Here is a 21,578-nt window from a genome sequence, read left to right on the forward strand (position 1 = left end):
TACGGAGACCTTCACTAAAATCTCGACCTACTGGTACCGTACTCCGGAGAAACTGCACGAGATGGACAGGGCAATATCAGGGACGTGCTGGCGCAACTGTGGCAATACTGGTACACTAACACACATACTATGGGAATGTCCCCTGCTGGCTCCTTACTGGGAAGAGGTTTTGGGCGAGGTAGACAAATGCTTTGGGATAGAACTGCCTAGATTCCCGGCCTATGTTCTGCTAGGGTTGCCGAATGGGCTGATGTATCCCCTTAGATCTAAGAGAGGTAGACAGATCGCAATTGCGCTGGGGTCAGCGGTGCAGAATATTCTCATACACTGGCGCACTACCACACTTCCCTCTGTAGTTGGTTGGCTGCACAGATTATGGCATGTCCTTGGAATGGAGAAGATGTCCTTAGTAGCCTTGGGGGATACTGATACCTTTGAGGAACTGTGGGAGCCCTTTCACAGCCTGTTATGTTCCGAGTTTCGGGAGATCACCTGCCCTAGATACCTTAGGTTGTTAAGGATGACACCGCCACCGGACCCGCCTGCTTGATTGGGTGGGGTCGGTACTGTATAGCGGGGATTTTCGGAGAGTTGCATGTAGCGGAGACTGTAGATATTGGCACAGTACAGGGGGTGGGTTAGGGTTAGGTAATTGGGGGTTCTGTTTGGTTGGGTAGGTTCTTGGAGCGGGGTTGCTTCTCCTCCCTTCACCCCTCCCTTTTTTCCCTCCCCCTCTTCCCCTCCCCCCCCCCTTTTTTTTTCTTTTCTTTTTTTCTCCTGTTCTCTCTTGGTCCCCCCCCCCCTGATTTTCTTTCCTCCCCCCCCATCCCGTCCTTCCCTCCCTTTCTCCCCCCCCCCCCCCCCTCGTTGTTTGTATATGACCACAGGTGCGAAAGCTATGCTCCCGAGTCGGATGGGGCCTCTTACGAAATTGTAACTGCATTACTGTACTTGCTGTACAATGCGCATTGCTGTGCGGTTCCTGTGGTTTACTTGTTCCTTGCCCCTTTGTGTCCTACCCCACCCTGCTTCAATAAAATACTTTAAACCTAAAAATGAGCTGAGCCAGGCAAGGGCGCAGAACCTCCAATGCCTGCCGCCTCGACACGGGAAAGAAGGATGGTGTGGTCCACCGTGTCGAAGGCAGCTGACAAGTCAAGAAGAACCAGTGCCTGTGGAAGATTAGCATCTTGTCCCTCTCTGAGTGTGTCTATAACAGAGACCACCACTTTTTCGGTGGAATGGAGGGGGCGGAACCCTGCTTGGCACGGTGAGAGATAGCCGCTGTCCTCGATTAAAGAGCTAAGGATTTTGGTGACGTAGCGTTCGAGAACTTTGGCCAGGTAAGGGAGAAGAGAAATGGGCCGATAATTTAAGGGTCTCGTTGAGCAAGGTGAGGGGGGGGGGGGGGGGGGGTAATGGGGGGGGGTAAGTAAGGAAGATATCGCGCAAGATGTAAGCCGGGCAGATGTCGGAAGGGGATCCAGACTTGACGCAGGGGAGCAGGGAAAGGAAGATTTCTTTAGACAGCGGGGCTATAAGGTCGAGGTGAAAGTTGTTGGGTGGAGGATCAGGGTTTAGGAAGGCTGGGGAGGGAGGAGGAATGTTGGCCTTGATATCTGCAATTTTGTTGATAAAGAAGTTATTCAGCGAGTCGCACAGGGGCTGGGAAGGTACCGGCTTAGATGTGGTCCTGTCCGAAGAGGTTAATTCAAAGACTGTGGCAAAAATTTCTCTGGGTTGGTTCTCTGCCCGGAGGATCTTATTCGAGAAGTAGCAAGTTTTGGCATCTAGGATGGCTTTCTTGTACTCAGCCTGGGTGGAGGAGTAGAATAATTTGGTAGCAGTGCAGTAAGTGCGTCTCCAAGCACGTTCTGCGCGGCGGGCAGACAGTTTTTTCTCCTTAAGTTCTGGAGTGAACCATTTGTTGACGTCGTGAGCGCATCTTACTCTAATGCGTCTTAGGGGTGCCACCTGATCGCAGGCGTTAGACAGCCATTTATTGAGAGTTTCTGCCTGAAGCGGTGTGGCCTGATCCTCTGTAGCTGGACTAGAGGCTAATAAAGAGGAACAGAGCAATGGGATGTCGACTTTGCCCCAGTTGCGAGCCCAGGTGTTCTTGGGCAGGGGGGGTTTTGTGGTCAGACTGGAGTCCAAGGAGAAGGTGATCAAGTGGTGGTCAGACCAAGAACAAGGGGTAACAGTAGGAGCATGAATAGGGGTGTTGAGGGACCAGACTTGGTCTAATATATGGCCCTGAACGTGGGGTTGGAGTATGGATGTGGGATATGAAATTCAAGCTTTGAAGTGATTCCGTGAAGTCTTTGGAGGGGGCGTCTTCTGCCGGATCAGATGGCCAAAAATTGAAATCACCCAGTACCAGGACTGCCGAGTTGTTCACGGCTAATGTAGCTAGCAAGTCCTGGAAGGCTGGAAGAAAGTGCGGCATATTTTTGGGAGGTCGATACATCAGAACACATGTGATATGTGTCTGGAAGGAGTTAGAGCGTACAACTAAGTAGTCCACTTCTGGGAATGGGGGGTGGGGTAGCAGTTGAAAATGTAAATCTGAGGGGATAATCAGAGCCACTCCTCCCCCTGCTTTGCCGATGCAGGTGGAAGGTCGAATTGATGAAGGCAAGTTGGGTGGTAAAGAGGGTAGGGGGTGGGCACTTAAAATCCTGGCCTCTATGATATCACCCAGTGCTACTTGATTCAGGTCCCAAGGGCCTTGGTGGGCGCACAGTGTTCAGGGGGGTAAGAAACAAAATGGGCATGGGGCTGTGCCCCTGGCCCCGGCCGGGCGCAGACGGGCTTGCCTTAGGCGCGCCCGCTGCGCTCGTCCGCTGCGCGTCCGAGAGGTGCACATTTATAGGGTGATAGGAGGGGCGTGGCCTCACGTCAGTGGGCATGGCCTGTGGGCTTGTGGGGTGATGGCGGCGAATAATTTCCCAACCCGCGGCAGCGCTTACGTCCGCTGCGCGGGAATATTCAAGATGCTGTTTCCAGGGGAAAGGGCCCAGCAAAGAGAGCAATCAGGTAAGGTCAGTAAAATAGAAAACATACAATTTTGTTAAAACACAAGCGTCTCTCCAGGCTTCCGCCTCAGGAGTGTCAATATCCTCCAAGCGCGGGCTTGTATTCAGCGCGGCTTTTGTCGGGGTTTTTTTTTAAGGGGCGTGGCCTCGCGTCAGTGGGCGTGGCCTGTGGGCTTGTGGGGTGATGGCGGCGAATAATTTCCCAACCCGCGGCAACGCTTACGTCCGCTGCGCGGGAATATTCAAGATGATGTTTCCAAGGGAAAGTGCCCAGCAAAGAGAGCAATCAAGCAAGGTCAGTAAAATAGAAAACATACAATTTTGTTAAAACACGCCTCAGGAGTGTCAAGATCCTCTAAGCTATTATCCTCTAAGATACATCTATTTATAGGTGTGTTAACAAAGTTGTAGGACCCATGGAGCAGCACCTCTCTGAGCGCATCGTCCAGAAGTGCACCAAGCTGGCGCAGGCGTGTTTGGAGGTCCCATTACAGGTCCCTTCCACTAAACCCACCGGGGAGGGTCCCCTGCCCCCTAAGAGAGCCTGTAATGAGGGTGACCCTGGGGATGCTCCTGCTGTTTATAAGAGGGCATTTGAATGCTTGCGTAACATAATGCATTCTTAGCAAGGGCAACCCCACCCGCCCCTATCCCGCCTTTGGGCTCCGACCCAGTTCCGCCCACCGCACCAGATTCCCCTGACAATAATGGAGATTCCCCGGAGGATTCAGACCACGACACGGGGTCTTCGCGTTCTTGGCGCACGGCTGGTTCTTCCACCTCTTTGTCTCAGGAAAGCTCGGGCATGCTGGACCCGGATGAAATTATTCATCCCCGGTCGGTGGCCTGGGCCTCTGGGGAAAGGGTGCTAAGTTTGTTGTCGGCCGCCTCCGCAAACCCCTGGAGAAGGAGGCGAGGGGTCGCCTGAGGTCTGAACCTTCGCGTCCTACTTTGAACGGGATTGTGGCCTGTACACCGGAGCTTGACTCCAAGATGGCAACTTTCCTGGACAAATATATTAAAGACCCACGGAAGGGAATAGACCGCTCTTGGCGTTCATGCCAGGATAAACTGCTGGACACCATAGGGCCTTTAACCAAGATCTTGGACATGGCGGAGGAAGCCAAAGATTCAGGGACCTCCATTTCCCTGGAGGTGCTCTCCAATTGGGCACAGTGCGCCATAATATTATTGGGCAACGGAGCGTCGTCGATCTCTTCTCATCAAATTGGACCCTAAGTTAGGAGATCCGGCCTCTTCAGAGGCATGGGCAGTGGCAAAAGGGGGGCTCTTCGGGGACCCCTTTGTAAAGGAGCTAGGAAAGTTTGTAGCCACGTTTACCTCGCTTGACAAGGCCCAGTCCAGCATCAAGAGGGTTTTCCAGCCCCGGGTCTCTAAAGGGGTCGGTTGCAGTAGAGGCCGAGTGACCAGCCATGGTGCGCACTCCGTTCCCAACAGGGGACAAGAATCCGGGCGTGGTCAGTAATCTACCAGCGCCACTTGCTCCAAGTTCAACCTCACGAGGGCGCAACGGTTTAGAGGCCGTGGTTTCAAGAGCGCCGCCAACGGAGGAGGCAATACAGGTAAGTGTTTGGCCAGGTGTGCATCTTTGTATCGGGGGTCGGCTGGCGCGCTTCCAAGACGCTTGGGCAGGTGTTACAACAGATGCTTGGGTTTTGCAAACTATCCGGGGTTTAACATAGAGTTCTACGACACCCCTCGTCAGGAATACCGCCCTCGTCCCATCTCTTTCTCCGCCGCGGATGCTCAGTTGGTTGACAAAGAGGTCTCTGCGTTACTCCGCAAAGAGGCCATCTGTCGTTCACAGTTGCATCCTCGCGGGTTCTCAGCAACATTTTCCTAGTGGACAAGACAGATGGGGGTCGCCGGCCGGTCATCAACCTCAAGGAGTTCAATGGGTGGTTGGTGTACCGGCATTTCAAGATGGAAGGGATGCATCTGCTCAGGGATATTCTCCTTCCATCCGACTGGATGGTGCATCTGGACCTCAAGGAAGCGTACTTGGTGGTCTCCATTCATCCACTGCACAGGCGATTCTGCCAGTTCTGCTGGAAGGATCAGGTGTACGAGTTCATCACCCTTCCGTTCGGTCTTTCCTCGGCACCTGGGGAGTTACAAAGGTGCTCCACCCAGTGGTGGAGTTTCTCAGACCTCAGGGTATCGGACTGATTGTTTACCTGGACCACATCTTAATCATGGCGCAATGCCCCGGTACGTTGTCGGCCCAGCACCGTCAGTCGGTGACACTTCTGCCTCATGCCTCTCTCAGGCAGATTGCCAGGGTGGTGTTACCTCTATCCTCATCCATCCAGGCAATCTTCCAGGGTCCCCTGCATTATCGGGCCATGCAGCGACTGAAGGCATCTCACCTTCGGAAAGGGATGCCCTATGACCACTCGGTACCCATTTCTGCTGAAGTGAAGGAAGAGATGGCATGTTGGCTCGCCCACATGGAAGCGTGGAACAGTCGAGTGATTTTTGGGTCAGTTACGGACTTGGTCATAGAGTCAGACGCCAGCAGGTCGGGATAGGGCATGTGCTGCGGAGAGTTTTTCACAGGCGGCATCTGGTCTTCCGAAGAACAGACATTGCACATCAACTGTCTAGAGCTCCTAGCGGGGTCCTTCACCGAGCTTAGGAGTTCTTGTCAAAGGCATGGGCAGACAGCAGCATCGTGCTCCTCCTGCACGATGTTGATGCGTTGGTGTCATCGACTGGGTTTGGATCCCATGGTCGCGGGAGTTGTACCCGTTCCTGCATTATTTGGTCAAATTGGCAACGGGCGGGTTAGCGTATCGCTCTAATCACACAATTCGCTCAGATATTTCTGCGGCACATTGTCCAGTGGAAGGATTGCCTTAAGGGGGAACACCCCTTCGTTTGTAAGTTGTTGCGGGGTATTTGACTTTCATTACCTCCAGAGCCGCACTACTCCACCCTCTGGGACGTCAACTTGGTCTTGAATCTTTTCTTCTCTTTGCAGCAGAATAAGTATCTTTCTTTAAAGAGTTTTTAGCCAAGCTGGCCATGCTTTTGGGATTGGTTTCTTGTAGAAGGATGTTGAGGTTTTGTATTTCGCGACTTTGTTCGTGTTCGGCTGCCATTTTGCGACTTGCCTCCATTTTGTGTTGCCCTCACTCAGGCAGCACAGCCAGCCAGGTATTTTTTTGTTGTTTTCCTGCATTCACATACTAAGTAACCTTTTCGCCTCTATTTACTAGTCTAGTGTCAGGGTCTGACCGAGTACAACAATCCATGTCTCATTAACTAATCCCCGGCCAGACTATCTGTAGGTTCGCACCATTCTTTCCTGAGGCTATCTTATCTGCTGTCCTTCGCCATTCCCTCCATGAACTCTCTGATTCCACAACTGTCCTTCTTAAACATACAAATGTGTTTCTTCACCTGCAAGTTGGATTGTGTGGGTTCATTTGCAAATAGCTCAAGGGGTTGGGTAACAAAAACAGCCGACAACCAAGCTTGTTTGAAGTTACGTAATACTTTGCTTTCCGAGCCCCTTGCATTGGTCTGATTTGTATGTCTTGGGATTGTTCAGTGTGTATCTCAAATGTATATAAACCCGTGTGCCACGGAGTTCGAGAGCAGTCTCCTCTGAACATACTTTCTGTACTTCAGGGACAACTGTGCTGGCTGCAGCTAATAAAATACGATCTTCTACGCCAACGGAGTGTCCGGTGTCTGTGTTCGACCAGGCAGGGGAACTCGAAGATTTAGGCGTACCCTGCGCCGCCGGGCCCTTAAGGCTCCGGTTCTTCAATTGACGCCCAGCGTGGGGCGGCTTCAGTGGGAGTGGTTCAGCCTGAGGATTGTGAGGAGCCCCGCAAGAAATTCCGGAGGAAGCGCACCACACGATTGGCCCCTGCATGTCATAAGTGGACCGAAGGTCTTAACAGCGCGGCTTCCCCATTTTTGCTGACGGCCGCTGACGACTGCTGCCCTGACTGCCGCCCTGCCTTGTTCCTTTCGGTGATGATTGCTCTTTCGAGACGGTGGACGGACCTCCGGTGGTGTAAGAAGACACTTAAGTATTTGGTGGGTCGCTCCCACAAATTTGTTTTGTTTCTGTTTTGGGTTTCTATTCGGCTACTGCAGTGGCCGAAGCCAATGGGTAAGTACGTTTGTGCAGTGTTATTGGCATTAACCTATTGATGATTGAGAAGAGACCAGTGAAATAACGATGCCTGGTTTCAGTAAGTTTAAACGTTGGTGTTGTTGTTCTTGTGATAGGGATTCCCAGCTGGAGGACTCTAGTCCGATCCCTCCTGTTGGACTCCCACTTATGAGTTATATTCGAAACATGGTATCGACCCCATTACCTTTAATGAGACATGGATCCGATATACTAAAAAGGATGGTGTTCTGCAGTGGCCACAGAATGGTAGCTTTGATACCGATATATTAGATAATTTAGAAACAAGTCTATTTAAAAGAAAAGCCCGGCCGGCAATGTTTGACTCTTTCCGCCGAACAGAGAGAAATAAAGCAGGCAAAAAGAGATAGGAAAGTGCAAGGTATGACGATTACACAGGCTGCCCAACAGTTTGCAAACAATGAGTCTGATTATGCGATGGAGATAACGGAAAGACAACATCATATGGCGATAGATAGGTGTTATACGGCTTTGCCTATTCCCTTCCAGAGAAGAGTAGGGATCCTGAGGAAGATCCTTTAATGGCCCGCTTATTGAGGTTGCCTCCACCCTATGCACAAGGTGCTACTGCACCCCGGTTAGCAGCTCCCGCTCAGCCAGTGGCCATCCAGTTGCCCATTGTCCAGCCACCTGCACAACCTATCATTGCTGCTTTGCCTGTTCCTATTCCCCCACATTTGCGCCTCCCTGTAATTCAGCCCCCACCTCCCTCGTTGTCAACTTCTTTGCCTCTGCAATCTACTACGCGTCCGCCGGTGTCGCCTTCCACTTCCCTTATGTCACCTTTTCTCTTAAGTGATACCCCGACTACGCATAAGCGACTGGTAGACACTGTCTCAGGTTTCTTTTCTCCTTTACTTGGATCGTTAAATATGTCTCTGGCTCTTTCTCGACGGCAATCCCGTCAGCAAATTCCGCTTTCAGAAGAGAAAACGGTGTTCTCTCGCTCGCAGGTGGATTAAGGAAGGTGCAATATATAGTGCACGAGATATTATGAGTTCTTTCCGCCAATGGACCAAGCCCAACCAGAGATATGTTTTCGATGTTATGTGTGACACTCTGGTTAAGGGATGGGAGGATATGGAGTTGGATACAGTTCCCCCGGATTTGTTGAGAGTTCAGGCTGATTTTGACAAGGGTCTTATAGTGGGACCAAAAGTCGAGGAGGCTATAAATGCGCTTGTTGCTTTTAGACCGATATTCTCTTCCTTGACTATTCCAGAATGTGATCCTATTGTCGGCCAGGAATTAAAGCACTATCTGATGCGTGAAGTCCCTCCAGTATGGAGAGACGCAGTGGGTGGCGCCCATCCCGTACCAGCCCACTTTCAGCGTGTATGGGTTCATGTCCCCCGGAAAAGGTCTGAAGTTTTGGCTCTTAAACAGACACTGCCGGACCCTCGCAAAAACCCTACTGGTTACTACAAAGAATTGTCCCAGACGGTTGAGGCTTGTATTATGAACTTAGCCGATATCGATATGTTATTTGGGAATGTAGTCCGGCAATCCTTATGGGTTCGGATTCGTAGAGAGGACCATGCGGTAGAATTAGGTGGTGATTGGGCTGCTATATGCGCCGCAGATGCAACGCAAGTGGGCAGTGCGAAGCCCGATGTTCTGATTACGGAACTCCCTCGTAGAATCATTACTCTAATGAACACAATGATGCCTGCAGTACGAGTAAATTGGGATTAGCTGGCTGCATGTAAATAAAAGATAGATGAGAGTGTCTCCGATTTCTTTACTCGTTTCGAGGAGACATTTATAGATCACAGCAGGCAGAACATGACTACTGAGGGTGGGCAACGTTTGTTTGTGGACAAGTGTTTGTATTTAACTTACTTCCCGAGTTATCCAACAAATTGAAAAGTTCCGAGAGTTCATGGGCTGTTTCCTCTCCTGCCCAGATATTAGCCACTGCACAATATTATGAGAATAGGGATAAGGAGGAGAAAGAGAAGCAAGAGAAGAGGAATAGAGATCTGAAAACTAAGGTCCTTTTACAACAGGCTTATCCTCCACGTTTTGCTCAGCATCAGTTCCCCCAGCCTTCGCAATTTCAGAAGGTATTTCAAAAACCTGAGCCTTTTGTTCCACGACCTTTGTTGGGTCCTAACCAGTGTGCTTATTGTAAAGAGGATGGCCATTTTAAGACTAGTTGCCCGGTTCTGTTACAGCGTAGTAATGGGATGTCTGTTCCACGTGGTCGCGGTGGTTTTCTGTCACCATTGAGGGGTAGAGGAAGAGGTGTATTCCCTCAAGAACAGTGTTCTTTCCCGTCTCCGAATGCTACGAATTATTTCGATCAACAGAAAGCTCCAGAATAGACACCACAAATTCAGAAACATTGTTTCAAGATCAGACTATATTGAATAAGAGACGCTACAACCTCAGGCCTAGAACTATCAAAGACATTTGAATTTTTTTTTTTATTCCTTTTGTTGCTATTTTTACGAGATTATTGATATGCCATCTGTCCCCGTTGCAGGGTCACGGTAGGAGTCTTGGACTGTACCCTGTTTTGGTGGCTAGGACCCCCAGGATTTGCAGGGTCATAAAAGCAAATAATTAGAGCTAAGTGATTGAGGAAGATTGCCGTGAGCAACAACTTTTTTTTTAGAAAGGATGGATGGTACATCAAGTAGGGAAAATAAGAAGACAAAGATGAAGCAGAAATACTGTAAATTATTGCGTAGTCGATTTGGCGTTACTTTGTGTATTTCGATGTTTTTATGCATTTTATTAGCATCTGCGGGTTGGATTGTTCATCTTCTACAGCCAAAACCCCTTTCTGATTCTACTTCTTTGCCTTCTCGCCTCTGTTTCTCAACATCAGACACATGCCCTTCCCCCGCATGAGCAGATAAGAAGGATTGAATACCTGAATAACTCGTTCATTCAACTATTACACCAACACCACTTACCTGTCAACATAACTGATTGTTGGGTATGTGGAGGAGTGTGGCTCACTGATTAGAGCGGCAGACCCTGATGCAGAGGTCTGGCCCGGGACCAGGGTTCAATTCCGGACGCGGCAGGGTCCTGAGCCCAAAATGTCCACGGACTCGATAATTCTCGCCTCGGTGCCTACTCTAATCATGGGGTCCCACGCTGCAACTCTGGGCAATAGCTTGCTTAATCTCCACTACGGCGGCCCACCCGCTGCGGGATGCCTGGCTTTCACCTTGGGGATGCCCAGTAGGGGTTATCTCACAGGGAAAAAGCCAGGACGGGTTCCCAAGGCAAGCGCCTTGATGCCTTCGGGTGATACGTGCGCTTTACAAGTCGCAATACATACATACATACATATGTGGACTCATGCCTCATAGCACGCCCTACCTAGTCCTTCCCTTCTCCTATGAAGGATCGGCGGCATACCATAATCGACTAAGATACCCCATTGGTTCTTTCGGGAGTGGAATGGATTTTAGCCATAGCAGCTTGATAAAGGGAATAGTATCAATGGCTAAGATTGTAGATAAGAATAAGATCCCATCGATGAGAAACGAGCATTTGAAGGTTGGAATGTGACTCACTATATCACTAGCCTTTGTGATAAAACAAAGCAGGGAAAGTCTCCCCCAGTATGGACAGTACCCCATCAAGGTAATTTTTGCCTTCAGATTAACAGCAAGAAGACTGATATACAACAGAATTGTTCCCATACGAATGTTTTCACATCCCAGAATTCCCCTCCATTGGTTCCATCTCAGGGTACATACTTTGTCTGTGAGGACAGAGCCTATACATGGTTCCCGTCTGACTTCTCAGGAACACGCTATATAGACTTTTTGCTTCCCCCTGCATACACTGCCCCTTCAGGTCATCACAGAAACAGATATGGTAGAGGGATAATTGATGCCAAAGATACAGCGGGACAAGAAGGAGGTGATTTCCTTAAAGGATTTCTCCCTTTCTGGGGTCCAATGGTCAACAGTAGGCATATCAGGTATGTAGGAAGGTGGAAACCTGACTATGGTTGCCCCCAACTTTTTGCCCGGTGTTTTGCTGGTTTTCCGACTTAGTTGACCTGGGGCCCTGCCAATCAGGACCCCAGGCCTACTGCTCTCTCTCTAAAATGGATTCCATGTACCCTAGGTACATTTCCAATTGGTACAGGGCCACCTTATCAGACCCTGTAACTCAGGGCATAGGTGTACCCAGGGCCTACCAGGGGCTGAAGCATGTATTATGCCACCCCTGGCTGGCCATCTAAATCTGACACAACTGGCTGCATGACAGCTGGGGCAAGGTGGTGTAATCACCCTTTGCTTTAGATATAGTATACCTATATCTAACCCTAAAAATGGACACACAGATTCCTATCAGTCACTCCTATAGCAGGCCTTGACAATCCTGAAGGCAGAGTGTTTGGAATCGTGTGAAATGGTGCTCTGGCATGAGCTGAGCCCGTTTGCAGCTTGCGGAACCAAGTCCTAATAGCTGTTCCATGATAACGCATACCATATACTCTTAAGTGCATTATAATCCTCGCGGTTAAATGCTATCTCTGGTAGCGCTTTATCAAAACATGTCGAGTAAGGTGTCATACGAATTGGAATACTAACCCCTCGCCAATTCTGGTGACGGGGTTAGCATTCCACCCTTCTAGAGGGACATGACATGTATGTAACTGTGAACCCCGGTTAAAATTAACTCAAGCCTCAGCATCACAAAATGGATGCTGCCACCACAGACACGAGTCTGACCCCCTGCAGCTGGGAGTCCTTCCAGCGAGGGGAGCTTGGACAAAGGGTTTCCTGTCAGGGGCGGTGCTAGCACCATCCCAGACAGGGTTTTGTGTATCCTGGGTAGGCAGGGCTTTACAGGAAGGTGACTGCAAGTGGCACCCCGGTGCTCACTATGCATCTGCCGGCTAGAACTAGTTCCAGGGACACACCAGTCCCTGGCCTGGGGAAAGTCCGGCATGGGAGAGGGGTGTAACCACCCCCCTTCCTGGTCCCACCCCTAGGGCAGGACCTAGTCGCGTACCCACCCCTTTCTTTAGGATAAAGGCAGGAGTGTGGACCCTTCAAAATTAGATCTTTGAATCAAGACACTACTTTCTACGAAAGGAACTCTCGACTTCTTCTTAAGATTTCTCCCTTGTGACTAAGGAGTAGTCACCCTGCACCCGCAGGCACCATCTAAGAACACTGCGGTTTGCTGCGCGTCCATCCTCCGGAATCCGACCGACCAGCACGACGAGACCCGGCTTCCCTGGCACCTCTGACCTCTACCTACCTCTACAGCTAAGCTGAGAACCGTAGGTGCGACGAGACCTCGAGGGACCGGCCATCATCAGAACTGCACGACTTCTATCCAGCACGACCGCCGAGGGATCCTCTGGTGAGTGCTTTGGGGTCCGAGAAGCCCCGACCCTGAGCAGCTCCAGCACCGAAGCCCAGCCCCCCAGCATCCACGAGATCTGCGTGGGGCCCTTCTGCTTTTTGCTGCTCACTGGGTTGTCTGGCTACTAGCCTGCTGGCTTGTGGCCTTCCCGACGACGACCAACGACGACAACACCGCTGGTCTGGTTGCTCCAGACTGGCCCTTGCTCCCTTCCAAGAGAGGAGCACCCCGGACCCTCCTGGTCCACTCCAGACGCCATTTTAGGTCCACTGCGTGGGCTTGAATTTGCCAAGACTTGTTGCCCCAATCCTGGGTCCAGCGACGTCAACAGCATCAACCATCGTGGGACAGCTCGCACCTCCATCCTGGTCGCCGACAACGCCTCCTGGTCCGTGAGACTGCAGAGCCCAGCGTCGCCCACTCACCTGGTCGAGGTGACTTCGCCCGGTGCCATCCTGGTGCCCACACAATCACTGGCTAGTATTTAAGAACTTGGTCCCCTCTGCTTTCAGGTGTCATCCATCTTCGATCCAGGCTTGGATCCATCGAACAATCTTCACTGGTCGCCTGCCAGCAACTTCTTTCTTCAGGCTCCTGGTTCGTCAACGAGGATTCCCGATATCGGACGAGACCAGGTTAGCCTTGGACCTCCCCTTGACGACGGAGGAACTTGGCCAACTCAACGTAGGTAAAGCACCGGGGCCGAGTGGGTTCCCAAGTGAATGCTACAAGAAATTCCACCTACAGCTTGGGCCGCACTATAGGCGGGCGCTGGAGGTTGCGCGGGAAAGGGGTAGCTTGTCGTCGGACTGGCGCCAGGCAGAAATTGTGGTCATATCGCCCCATATCCCTGCTCAACTTTGAAGCCAAATTGTTGGCCAAAGCGCTCGCGAACCGACTTCTCCCATACATCACGGACCTGGTCCACCCGGATCAGGCCGGCTTCATGCCACATCGGGCGACGCGCCACAACATCAGGAGTGCACAGGCGGCGGTGGACGCTGTGGGGGCGACCGGGGAGCGGGCAGCGTTGTTGCTGGCAGATATCGACAGGGCGTTCGCTTCGGTCAGCTGGACTTACCTCTTTGCCCTCTTGCCACGTCTCAACTTGGGCCCTGTGTTCGTCTCCTATATTAGGCTGCTGTACACAGACATCACCGCCTCGGTGCGTGTAATCGGGGCGATCTCTGAGAAGTTCCCCATTGCCAGAGGGACCCGACAGGGATGCCCCCTATCACCTTACCTCTTCGCACTGGCCATGGAACCGCTGGCAGCGTGGGTGCGCACCGATGCACAGTATCGTGGTTTTGTGTGGGGGGCGGACCTCTCGGACAAGATCGCGCTATACGCGGACGATGTTCTTTTCTTTATGACTGACCTTCACCGCTCTGGCCCCCAAATACTGGAGATAATGCAGGTCTTTGGTGAGGTGTCGGGTCTTTTTCTCAACCCGCGCAAATCGACCCTGTGGGTGCTGGGTGGAGAGCCGAAGACATACCCCTGGGCCTCGGCCCTGCAGGTAGCGCTTGGTGGTCTAAAATATCTGGGAGTCTTCCTGTCCGAGTCTGCCACAATTGCATGGGAGCGCAATGTACTGTCGGTGTGGGACAGAGTATAATCTGATGTCAAAACCTGGTCTCGCATGCCCCTTAATATATATGGCAGGTCTGCCATTTTCAAAATGGTCGCACTCCCGCGGCTCCTGTACCAATTGCAGAACCATCCATATAGGGTTGACCCACAATGGTTCCGTCGCGTAAATTCAGTCCTGGGCCGCTTTCTGTGGGCAGGAGGCGCTTCTAGGGTAGCGCTGCGGACTTGCTTTTTATCCACGTACTGTGGAGGTCTGGCTACGTCAGACCTCCTGTCCTACTATCCGGCCTCCCATCTGCTGGTCCTGAATGAGTGGTGGTACGGCAACCACAATGACCCGGCGTATGCACTAGAACACTTCTTGATGGGGGATACCACGATACATACCCTATTATATTCGGCTAGGCAGCGCAAGAAATTGCCGCGGGTCACTCAGGTGGTCTTTGTAATCTGGAGACAGGCGCTGCGCCGCATGGGCTGGTGGGGTAGGCTGACGGCGGAGACTCCACTTTGGAATAACGGACAGCTTCCCGCGCTTGCTTAGTTGTCGGGGTTTGGTGGCTGGGACGCCATCGGGATCTCCTCGCTTGGTCATGTCCTTGCCGGGACTACCCTCAAATCCTTTCAGGACCTCAGTTCCGAATTTAACATGTCTAAGTCCCAATTCTTTAAATACCTGCAATTCCGTCATGCACTCGTACCGAGTCTGGTAGGGCTGGACCAACTTCCCGAGTTTAGCCCAGTGGAGGCCAAGCTCTTCATGGGAGATCTGGGGGATAAGAAAGTCTCCAAAATATACCAAACGCTTGTCACTCATTGCTCCTCTTCTCTTCTGTCGTTGAGGGCCTCCTAGGAGACAGATATTGGCCCGTTGGATGAGGATGACTGGAGGGAGGCCCTAGAGTCCCCTCGTGGGGCTGCCATAGCTGTGCGACTCCGGTTCATACAGTTCAAGTACCTGCATAGGGCTTACTACACTAGGGAGAGACTGTTGAGAGCTGGCCTCATTGCTGCCCCGGAATGCCTGTGCTGTGGTACTGAGAGGGGCACGCTTGTACATACGGTGTGGTCCTGTGTGGGTCTGACCAGATTCTGGAATGGGGTGTGGGATTGTTTGTCAGAAGTTCTGGGGTGGGACCTTCCCCGCACACCCAGGTTGGGTCTTCTTCATATCCTAGAGAATGTGGGTGGGAACATCTACAAGAACCACCTTCTGCTGCAGGGCCTGGTCGTGGCCAAACGAGATCTGGCGAGAGCCTGGAAAAGCGACCGTGCCCCCCCACTTAGTGCCTGGAAAGCGGATTTAGACTTTCTTATGGGGCTCAAATCGCCTGTGTTTGAGGCCAGGGGATGCCCCCGGAAACACTACAAGATCTGGAAGCGATCGGCGGACTACAGGGGACTGACCTTGGAGCCCCCAGTTGACTTAGATGATATACAATCAGCTGATGGAGACCTCGGGGCCTTGGAGGGTACTTGATGCCTACTGTGCCTTACCTGTATATTGTGGTGGAAAGTGAACACGTGCACTGGGTTAGGGTGGGATTAAGAGTGGGTAGCGGGGAGGGGGGGGGTGGGAGTTTATCTGTTGGGGTAGTTAGCAGGGCATGGGGATGTGGGAAGGGGGCGATTTTAGAGTTTAGGCTGTCTCTACATCCTGCTACATGTATGCCGTTGACAGTGTTCTCCTGTGTGAGGAGAACTGTACATATGCTATGCCTAAACTTTAATAAAAGCAGTTGTGAAAAATACGATCTTCTACGCCAACAGAGTGTCCGGTGTCTCTGTTCGACCAGGCAGGAGAAATCGAAGATTTAGGCGTACCCTGCGCCGCCGGGCCCGTAAGGCTCCGGTTCTTCAGTGTCTGATGTTCGCGCTCTGGACATCTCATCGCAGGTTTTTTTCCCCTAATGGGGTGACGTTCACGGTGGGTCGCCGGACTAAGTACTTGACTCAGTCCATTTCTTACACTGCGTTTTTGGACAGTCCAAAGTCCAAAGTTAAGTGTGGTTAATTGTCTTAAGGCTTACGCAGACCTTACTCAAGAATTACACCCTCCAGGTGAACGTCAAGCTCAGATTGCCTTAAGGAAACAGCACAGAGCAGTCTCCTCCCACACCATTGCCCGGTGGGTGCGTTGGGTCATGCAGGAAGCGGGTATCGACACAAAACAGTTAAGTGCTCATTCAGCCAGAGGCGTAATGGCTTCTAAGGCTTTTTCTCTGGGAGCCCGATTGGAGGATTTAATGCGATTCATGGACTGGTCCTCGGATTCCACCTTCAAAATGTTTCACTTTAAGCCGTTCTTGGAGGTGGTAAGTAAGCTTAAAACTAGCATATTCGGAGCCTCCGGTCCTGACATAGAATCGAAATTTGCCTAGAATCAGTAAGGGTAAGTTTCAATTCTATGAAGGACTCGGAGGAGACGATTATCCCACCGTTGCAAGTCGGTGCCAACCTGCCCGTATGGGAGTAAGCATCTCTTTTTAATCTCCACCTCTGTAGGAGGTGTGGTCTTTAAATTTGAGTCGGGGGGAGGGGGGGTTGCATTGTGGTTGTGGTTCTTGCACAATGACGTTGTCCGTAATGTGCCTTACGCTATCTTTGTCTCTTTCAGGAAACGATGGCGCTAAACAGAACCAATAAAGCTGTTGCGTGATTCGCGCGAAGAAAGAGGAAGGACAGCTAGGACAAGGAGACTATGTTGAGTGCAAGGACACTATAGAAGGACTTGTGTGGACATTGCCCCTACGGACCACGGGAGTGGCGGTCAGAGGTGTATTTTGTTCTTGTTGATGCTTCATTTTTCATTGTTTCTTTTCCTCTTGTGAAAAAAACGATGTAGTTGTAGCTTTTCAGGCTGCTGGGGAAATTGTTACAGAATAAAGCAAAGAGAGAAAAGTATAATCCTCGCCTCCGTGTCCTAATTGAAACTTACTTTTACTTAGGCTAGGCAAATTTAGATTGTATCCCTCACTACAACAACTTCACAGCTTTCAGAGAATAATAATTTAAAGCAGCAGTAGGGTATTTTTAGTGGCTCATCCTAGGACGACAACTGCTATAGAACATGGGAACAGCAGAACAATGTCAATTCTCAATTACACATTATCACTTGTCACATTACATGGAAGAAGCACTAAAACATGCACACTTACAAAAAGCACTCTCAGTGCCCTAAGGTGGCAATGAAGACAGAAGAAATGACATTGAAATTTGCAAACATATCTTCTATTTAATTTGTCAAAAGAGCCTTAATCCAACTACACATCAGGATAAAGAACATTCTATAACCTGTAGTACTAATACTAAACGCTTCCATAATGATTTGATTTTTCCGGTTGTCAAAAAAAAAAAAAAAAAAAACAACAAGAGAAATACATATAAATAAAAGGACGGCAGTACACTGCCCACAGTACATACATGTACTGGCATGTTGAAATAGTCAGATTTGAAGTTGTCAGCCATTTCGCCAAAGCTCTGGAGGGTATACTCCCGAACAGCCTGTTCAAACCCAAATGCCTCTCGTGGCTTGTTGCATTCCTGGAAGAAAGACATCAATGATTATCATGCAGAAAAAGCAGTGGACAAACAAAAGGACAGAATACTGTAAGAAAAATATCAACAAGCTACATTAATAGATATATGTAAGTATTCTTAATAGGTTGTTTTTTTTGGGTGGTGTGAGAAAGTGCCATCTTTCTTGCATGGTATGCCCCCCACTTTTTGCTGAATTGCTGATGTGCTCTGACTGAGTGGGCCCTGGGTTCCTGCCAACCAGGCACCCAGGGCCTGTGTTTCTTCCCTAAAACTGTGTTTAAACTAAAATCCAATTGGCATCTCTGGCCACATGTAAGTCCCTGGTAGATGGTACCCTAGGTACCCCAGGCATTGTGACCAGAGAAGACCCCCAGAGGGCTGCGGCACTTATTGTGCCACCCTTAGGGGCCCTGTACCCTGACACACACACACACTGCCTTAGCAGACTGAGTGTCCTGGTACAGAACCAATCAATCAATCAATGCATTTATATAGAGCGCGCTACTCACCCGGGAGGGTCTCAAGGCGCTGGAGGGGGGGGGGGGGGGGGGGGGGGGGGGGGGGATGAAAGGGGGGGGGGGGGTAAGTTGCTGCTCGAACAGCCAGGTCTTGAGCTGCTTCCTGAAGGAGAGATGGTCTTGGGTTCGCCGAAGGTGGGTGGGGAGGGAGTTCCAGGTCTTGGCCGCCAGGTAGGAGAAGGATCTTCCTCCGGTGGTGGCTCTGCGGATGCGCGGTACGGTGGCGAGGGCGTGGCTGGTTGATCGAAGCTGGCGGGCGGGCGTGTAGAAGGTCATGCGGTCGTTGAGGTACTTGGTGCCCAGGTCGTGGAGAGCCTTGTGTGCGTGGGTCAGGAGTCTGAACGTGATTATCTTGCTGACGGGGAGCCAGTGCAGGTCTCTCAGGTTTCCGGTGATGTGGCTGTGTCGGGGGATGTTCAGGATGAGTCGTGCCGAGGCGTTCTGGATGCGCTGGAGTCTTTTTTAAAGTTTGGCTGTGGTTCCGGCGTAGAGGGTGTTCCCGTAGTCCAGTCGGCTGGTGACGAGTGCCTGGGTTACAGTCTTCCTGGTTTCGGTCGGGATCCATCTGAAGATCTTGCGGAGCATGCGCAGGGTGTTGAAGCACGAGGATGAGACGGCGTTGACTTGTCTGGTCATCGATAGGGAGGAGTCCAGGATGAAGCCCAGGTTGCGTGCGTGGTCCTTTGGTTTGGGAGCGGTGCCCAGGGCCGGGGGCCACCAGGAGTCGTCCCAGGCGGAGGGTGATGATCCCAGGATGAGGACTTCCGTCTTGTCGGAGTTCAGTTTAAGGCGGCTGCTCCTCATCCAGTCGGCGACGTTTTTCATCCCTTCGTTTAGGTTGGCCTTGGCAGTGGTGGGGTCATAGGTGAGGGAGAGGATCAGCTGGGTGTCGTCGGCGTAGGAGATGATGTTGAGGTTGTGTTGGCGTGCAATGGCTGAGAGGGGGCTCATGTAGACGTTGAAGAGGGTTGGACTGAGTGAAGATCCTTGGGGAACGCCGCAGATGACTTTGGTGGCCTCGGATCTGAACGGGGGGGGGGCGGACCCTCTGGGTTCTTCCGGTGAGGAACGAGATGACCATTCCAGTGCTTTCTCTCGGATTACAATGTTGCTGAGGCGCTTCACTAGGGTGCGGTGGCAGACAGTGTTGAACGCCGCAGAGAGGTCCAGGAGGATGAGGGCCGCTGTTTCCCCGTTGTCGATCTGGGTTCTGATGTCATCGGTGGCTGCGATTAGGGCGGTCTCGGTGCTGTGGTTGGCCCGAAACCCGGACTGAGAACTAAACAAAGAGTCGACATGGCACAAATCCCTGTGTGCCATGCCCACAACCACACTGCCCTGGCATGCATCAGTCACCCCTCTAGCTAGGTGCTCTATCCAGTGGTGTGGGCACAGGTGCATGAGCCCTGTGCCCCTACAGTACCCAGGACCATTCCTGGGCACTGTTAGTGCAGTGATGCCATTAAAGAGTATATGGTGCTTGGAGGTTGTCATTACGAACTCCACAGCACCAAGACTGAAAAGTTTGGTATCAAACTTCACAGCACATTAAACCCGCACTGATGCCAGAGTAGGATTTAACTCCAAATGCACGACAGAGGGAAATTTAGAGTTGCCCCCTGAACCTAACCTAAAATCCATTTCTGGTCTGAGAGGCTGCCACACAGCAGACATGTTGCTGGACCCCTGGGTAGAGCCATCCGCTCTCCTGGGCCTGGTGCTAGGTCTCCTCCCCCAGGATGGGCAGGGGAAGCTTCAAAGGCATGCCGCCTTTGTGAGCTTCTCCAGGCCACTTGCTGTACTCAGCAATTGGCCCCCACCACTTCTGACCCCCACTCTGGCGGCAAGACTGGCGGGAAACCCTAAGTGAGGAAAGGGGATGTGCCAGCCTGTGCCAACTCCACCCCTCTGGTGGAAGAGGAAAGGTGAAGCACGACTCCGGGCTACCGCCATCTGGAAGATGGGGAGCACTACCCAATCAGAGCTAGGCCCCTGCCCCACTCCCACAGGAGAGGAGCAGGATATGGGGTGTAATCACCCCAGGACAGGGACCCATTGATCCCTGCCCTTGATCTACCTGTAATGCCCCTACAATTTGCATTTAGAAGCACCCTGATCCTTCCTTCCTCAGATCCAGATTTGAAAACAAGAAAGGAGATCAAGAAGAAGAAGGCCTGCCGTGCAGCTGCTAACAAGAGGACGACACCAACTGACTTGGCCCCAGCCCTACAGGCCTGTTGATCCTTGAACCTGCTCCTGATCAATCCTGACGTCTCCTGCGGACAGCAACATTGAAAACCCCGGAGGACCTGCCTGCCTTGAACCTCTTAAAGACTGGGACTCCCATGAGCAGTGGTTCTGCCCGGCCTGTGCCCGAGTGGACAAAGACCCTGAGGACTCACACACCCCCCCCCCCCTCCCAGCGATTGTGACCTGGAATCCAGTGCCCAAGGACCCTCCTCGATGACTCAGACGACACCTGCAGCCTCACATCAAGGGACCCCACCCAACTGCACTGGGTAAGATTTCCCAACGTCAAAAGACACCCGGCACCCCACAGCCCCCAGTGCCCAAATCCTGGGTGCCTACCTATCCTCCAAGATCCCAACTTACCTCTCAAGGTGTTGGTCGCTCCTGAATAATCTCCGTTCCCTAGCCTGCAGCCTTTGTTCATCTCCCAAGATCTCCACTGAATAACATTGAGCGCCCAACGGCTGAAAAGGACCCTGCACCCAGCTGCTTGAGTGCCCCTGACAGTGCAACCTTTGTCCTAACCTACTCCATTTGCCCTGAGCAAGTGAGTAGGAGCCCAGCTCTCACAGCCTCGTGGCCTGCTTGCCAGCAGCCACCAACCGAAGGCCCCCTGCCTCTCATTGGTTAACATTGGGCCTAAGTACCTCTGCACCCGGCTGCCCCTGTGTCGCTGAGGCTGTACCAACTGTACCTACCTGACCCTGGGAGACCCCCGAGTCTATGCCCAGAACCTTAACTCTGCCAGTCGACTACTTACCCAAAAGCTGATAACTCACTTTCCTTCCATAGGGTAACATTGACTGGTTTCACTTGAAATTCTTCTAAGTATGGAGTTTTGAAACATTAAAATGTTCATCTAAAATCAATCGAACAACGCATTCCGATGTACTCACCTGTTATCAGGAGAGAACACAGTGCTGCATCTTTTAGCCCAGCACTGACCCTGAAAAGTAATTTTAACCGTACTTGAATTTCCTTCCCTAGGAATCCATTGTATGGTTTTCACCAGAAAAGTTTCTAAGTATTAATTTTCAAAAACTACAATTATTCTTTAAAAATCGCCTGTATGACTTAAACGCATTCTTTCAATTG

The 21,578-nt window shown here is 51.4% G+C and overlaps 1 protein-coding gene across 3 annotated transcripts in view; it reads right to left on the minus strand.

Moving 5' to 3' along the window:
• KDM5A (lysine demethylase 5A) overlaps positions 1-21,578 on the minus strand; it is a 937,903-nt gene that overhangs the window by 795,522 nt on the left and 120,803 nt on the right. For all 3 annotated transcript variants that reach the window (XR_015307532.1, XM_086952835.1, XM_086952834.1), the window contains one exon: positions 17,599-17,718. Coding sequence is in view for 2 of the 3 variants with exons in the window: in XM_086952835.1 (XP_086808961.1) it covers positions 17,599-17,718 (120 nt within the window). In the remaining variant the exon portion in view is untranslated. The remainder of the gene's footprint in view (positions 1-17,598; positions 17,719-21,578) is intronic.

This window comes from Lissotriton vulgaris, chromosome 1_2, assembly GCF_964263255.1.
Source record: "Lissotriton vulgaris chromosome 1_2, aLisVul1.2, whole genome shotgun sequence".
In the NCBI taxonomy this organism is placed as follows: Eukaryota; Metazoa; Chordata; class Amphibia; order Caudata; family Salamandridae; genus Lissotriton; species Lissotriton vulgaris.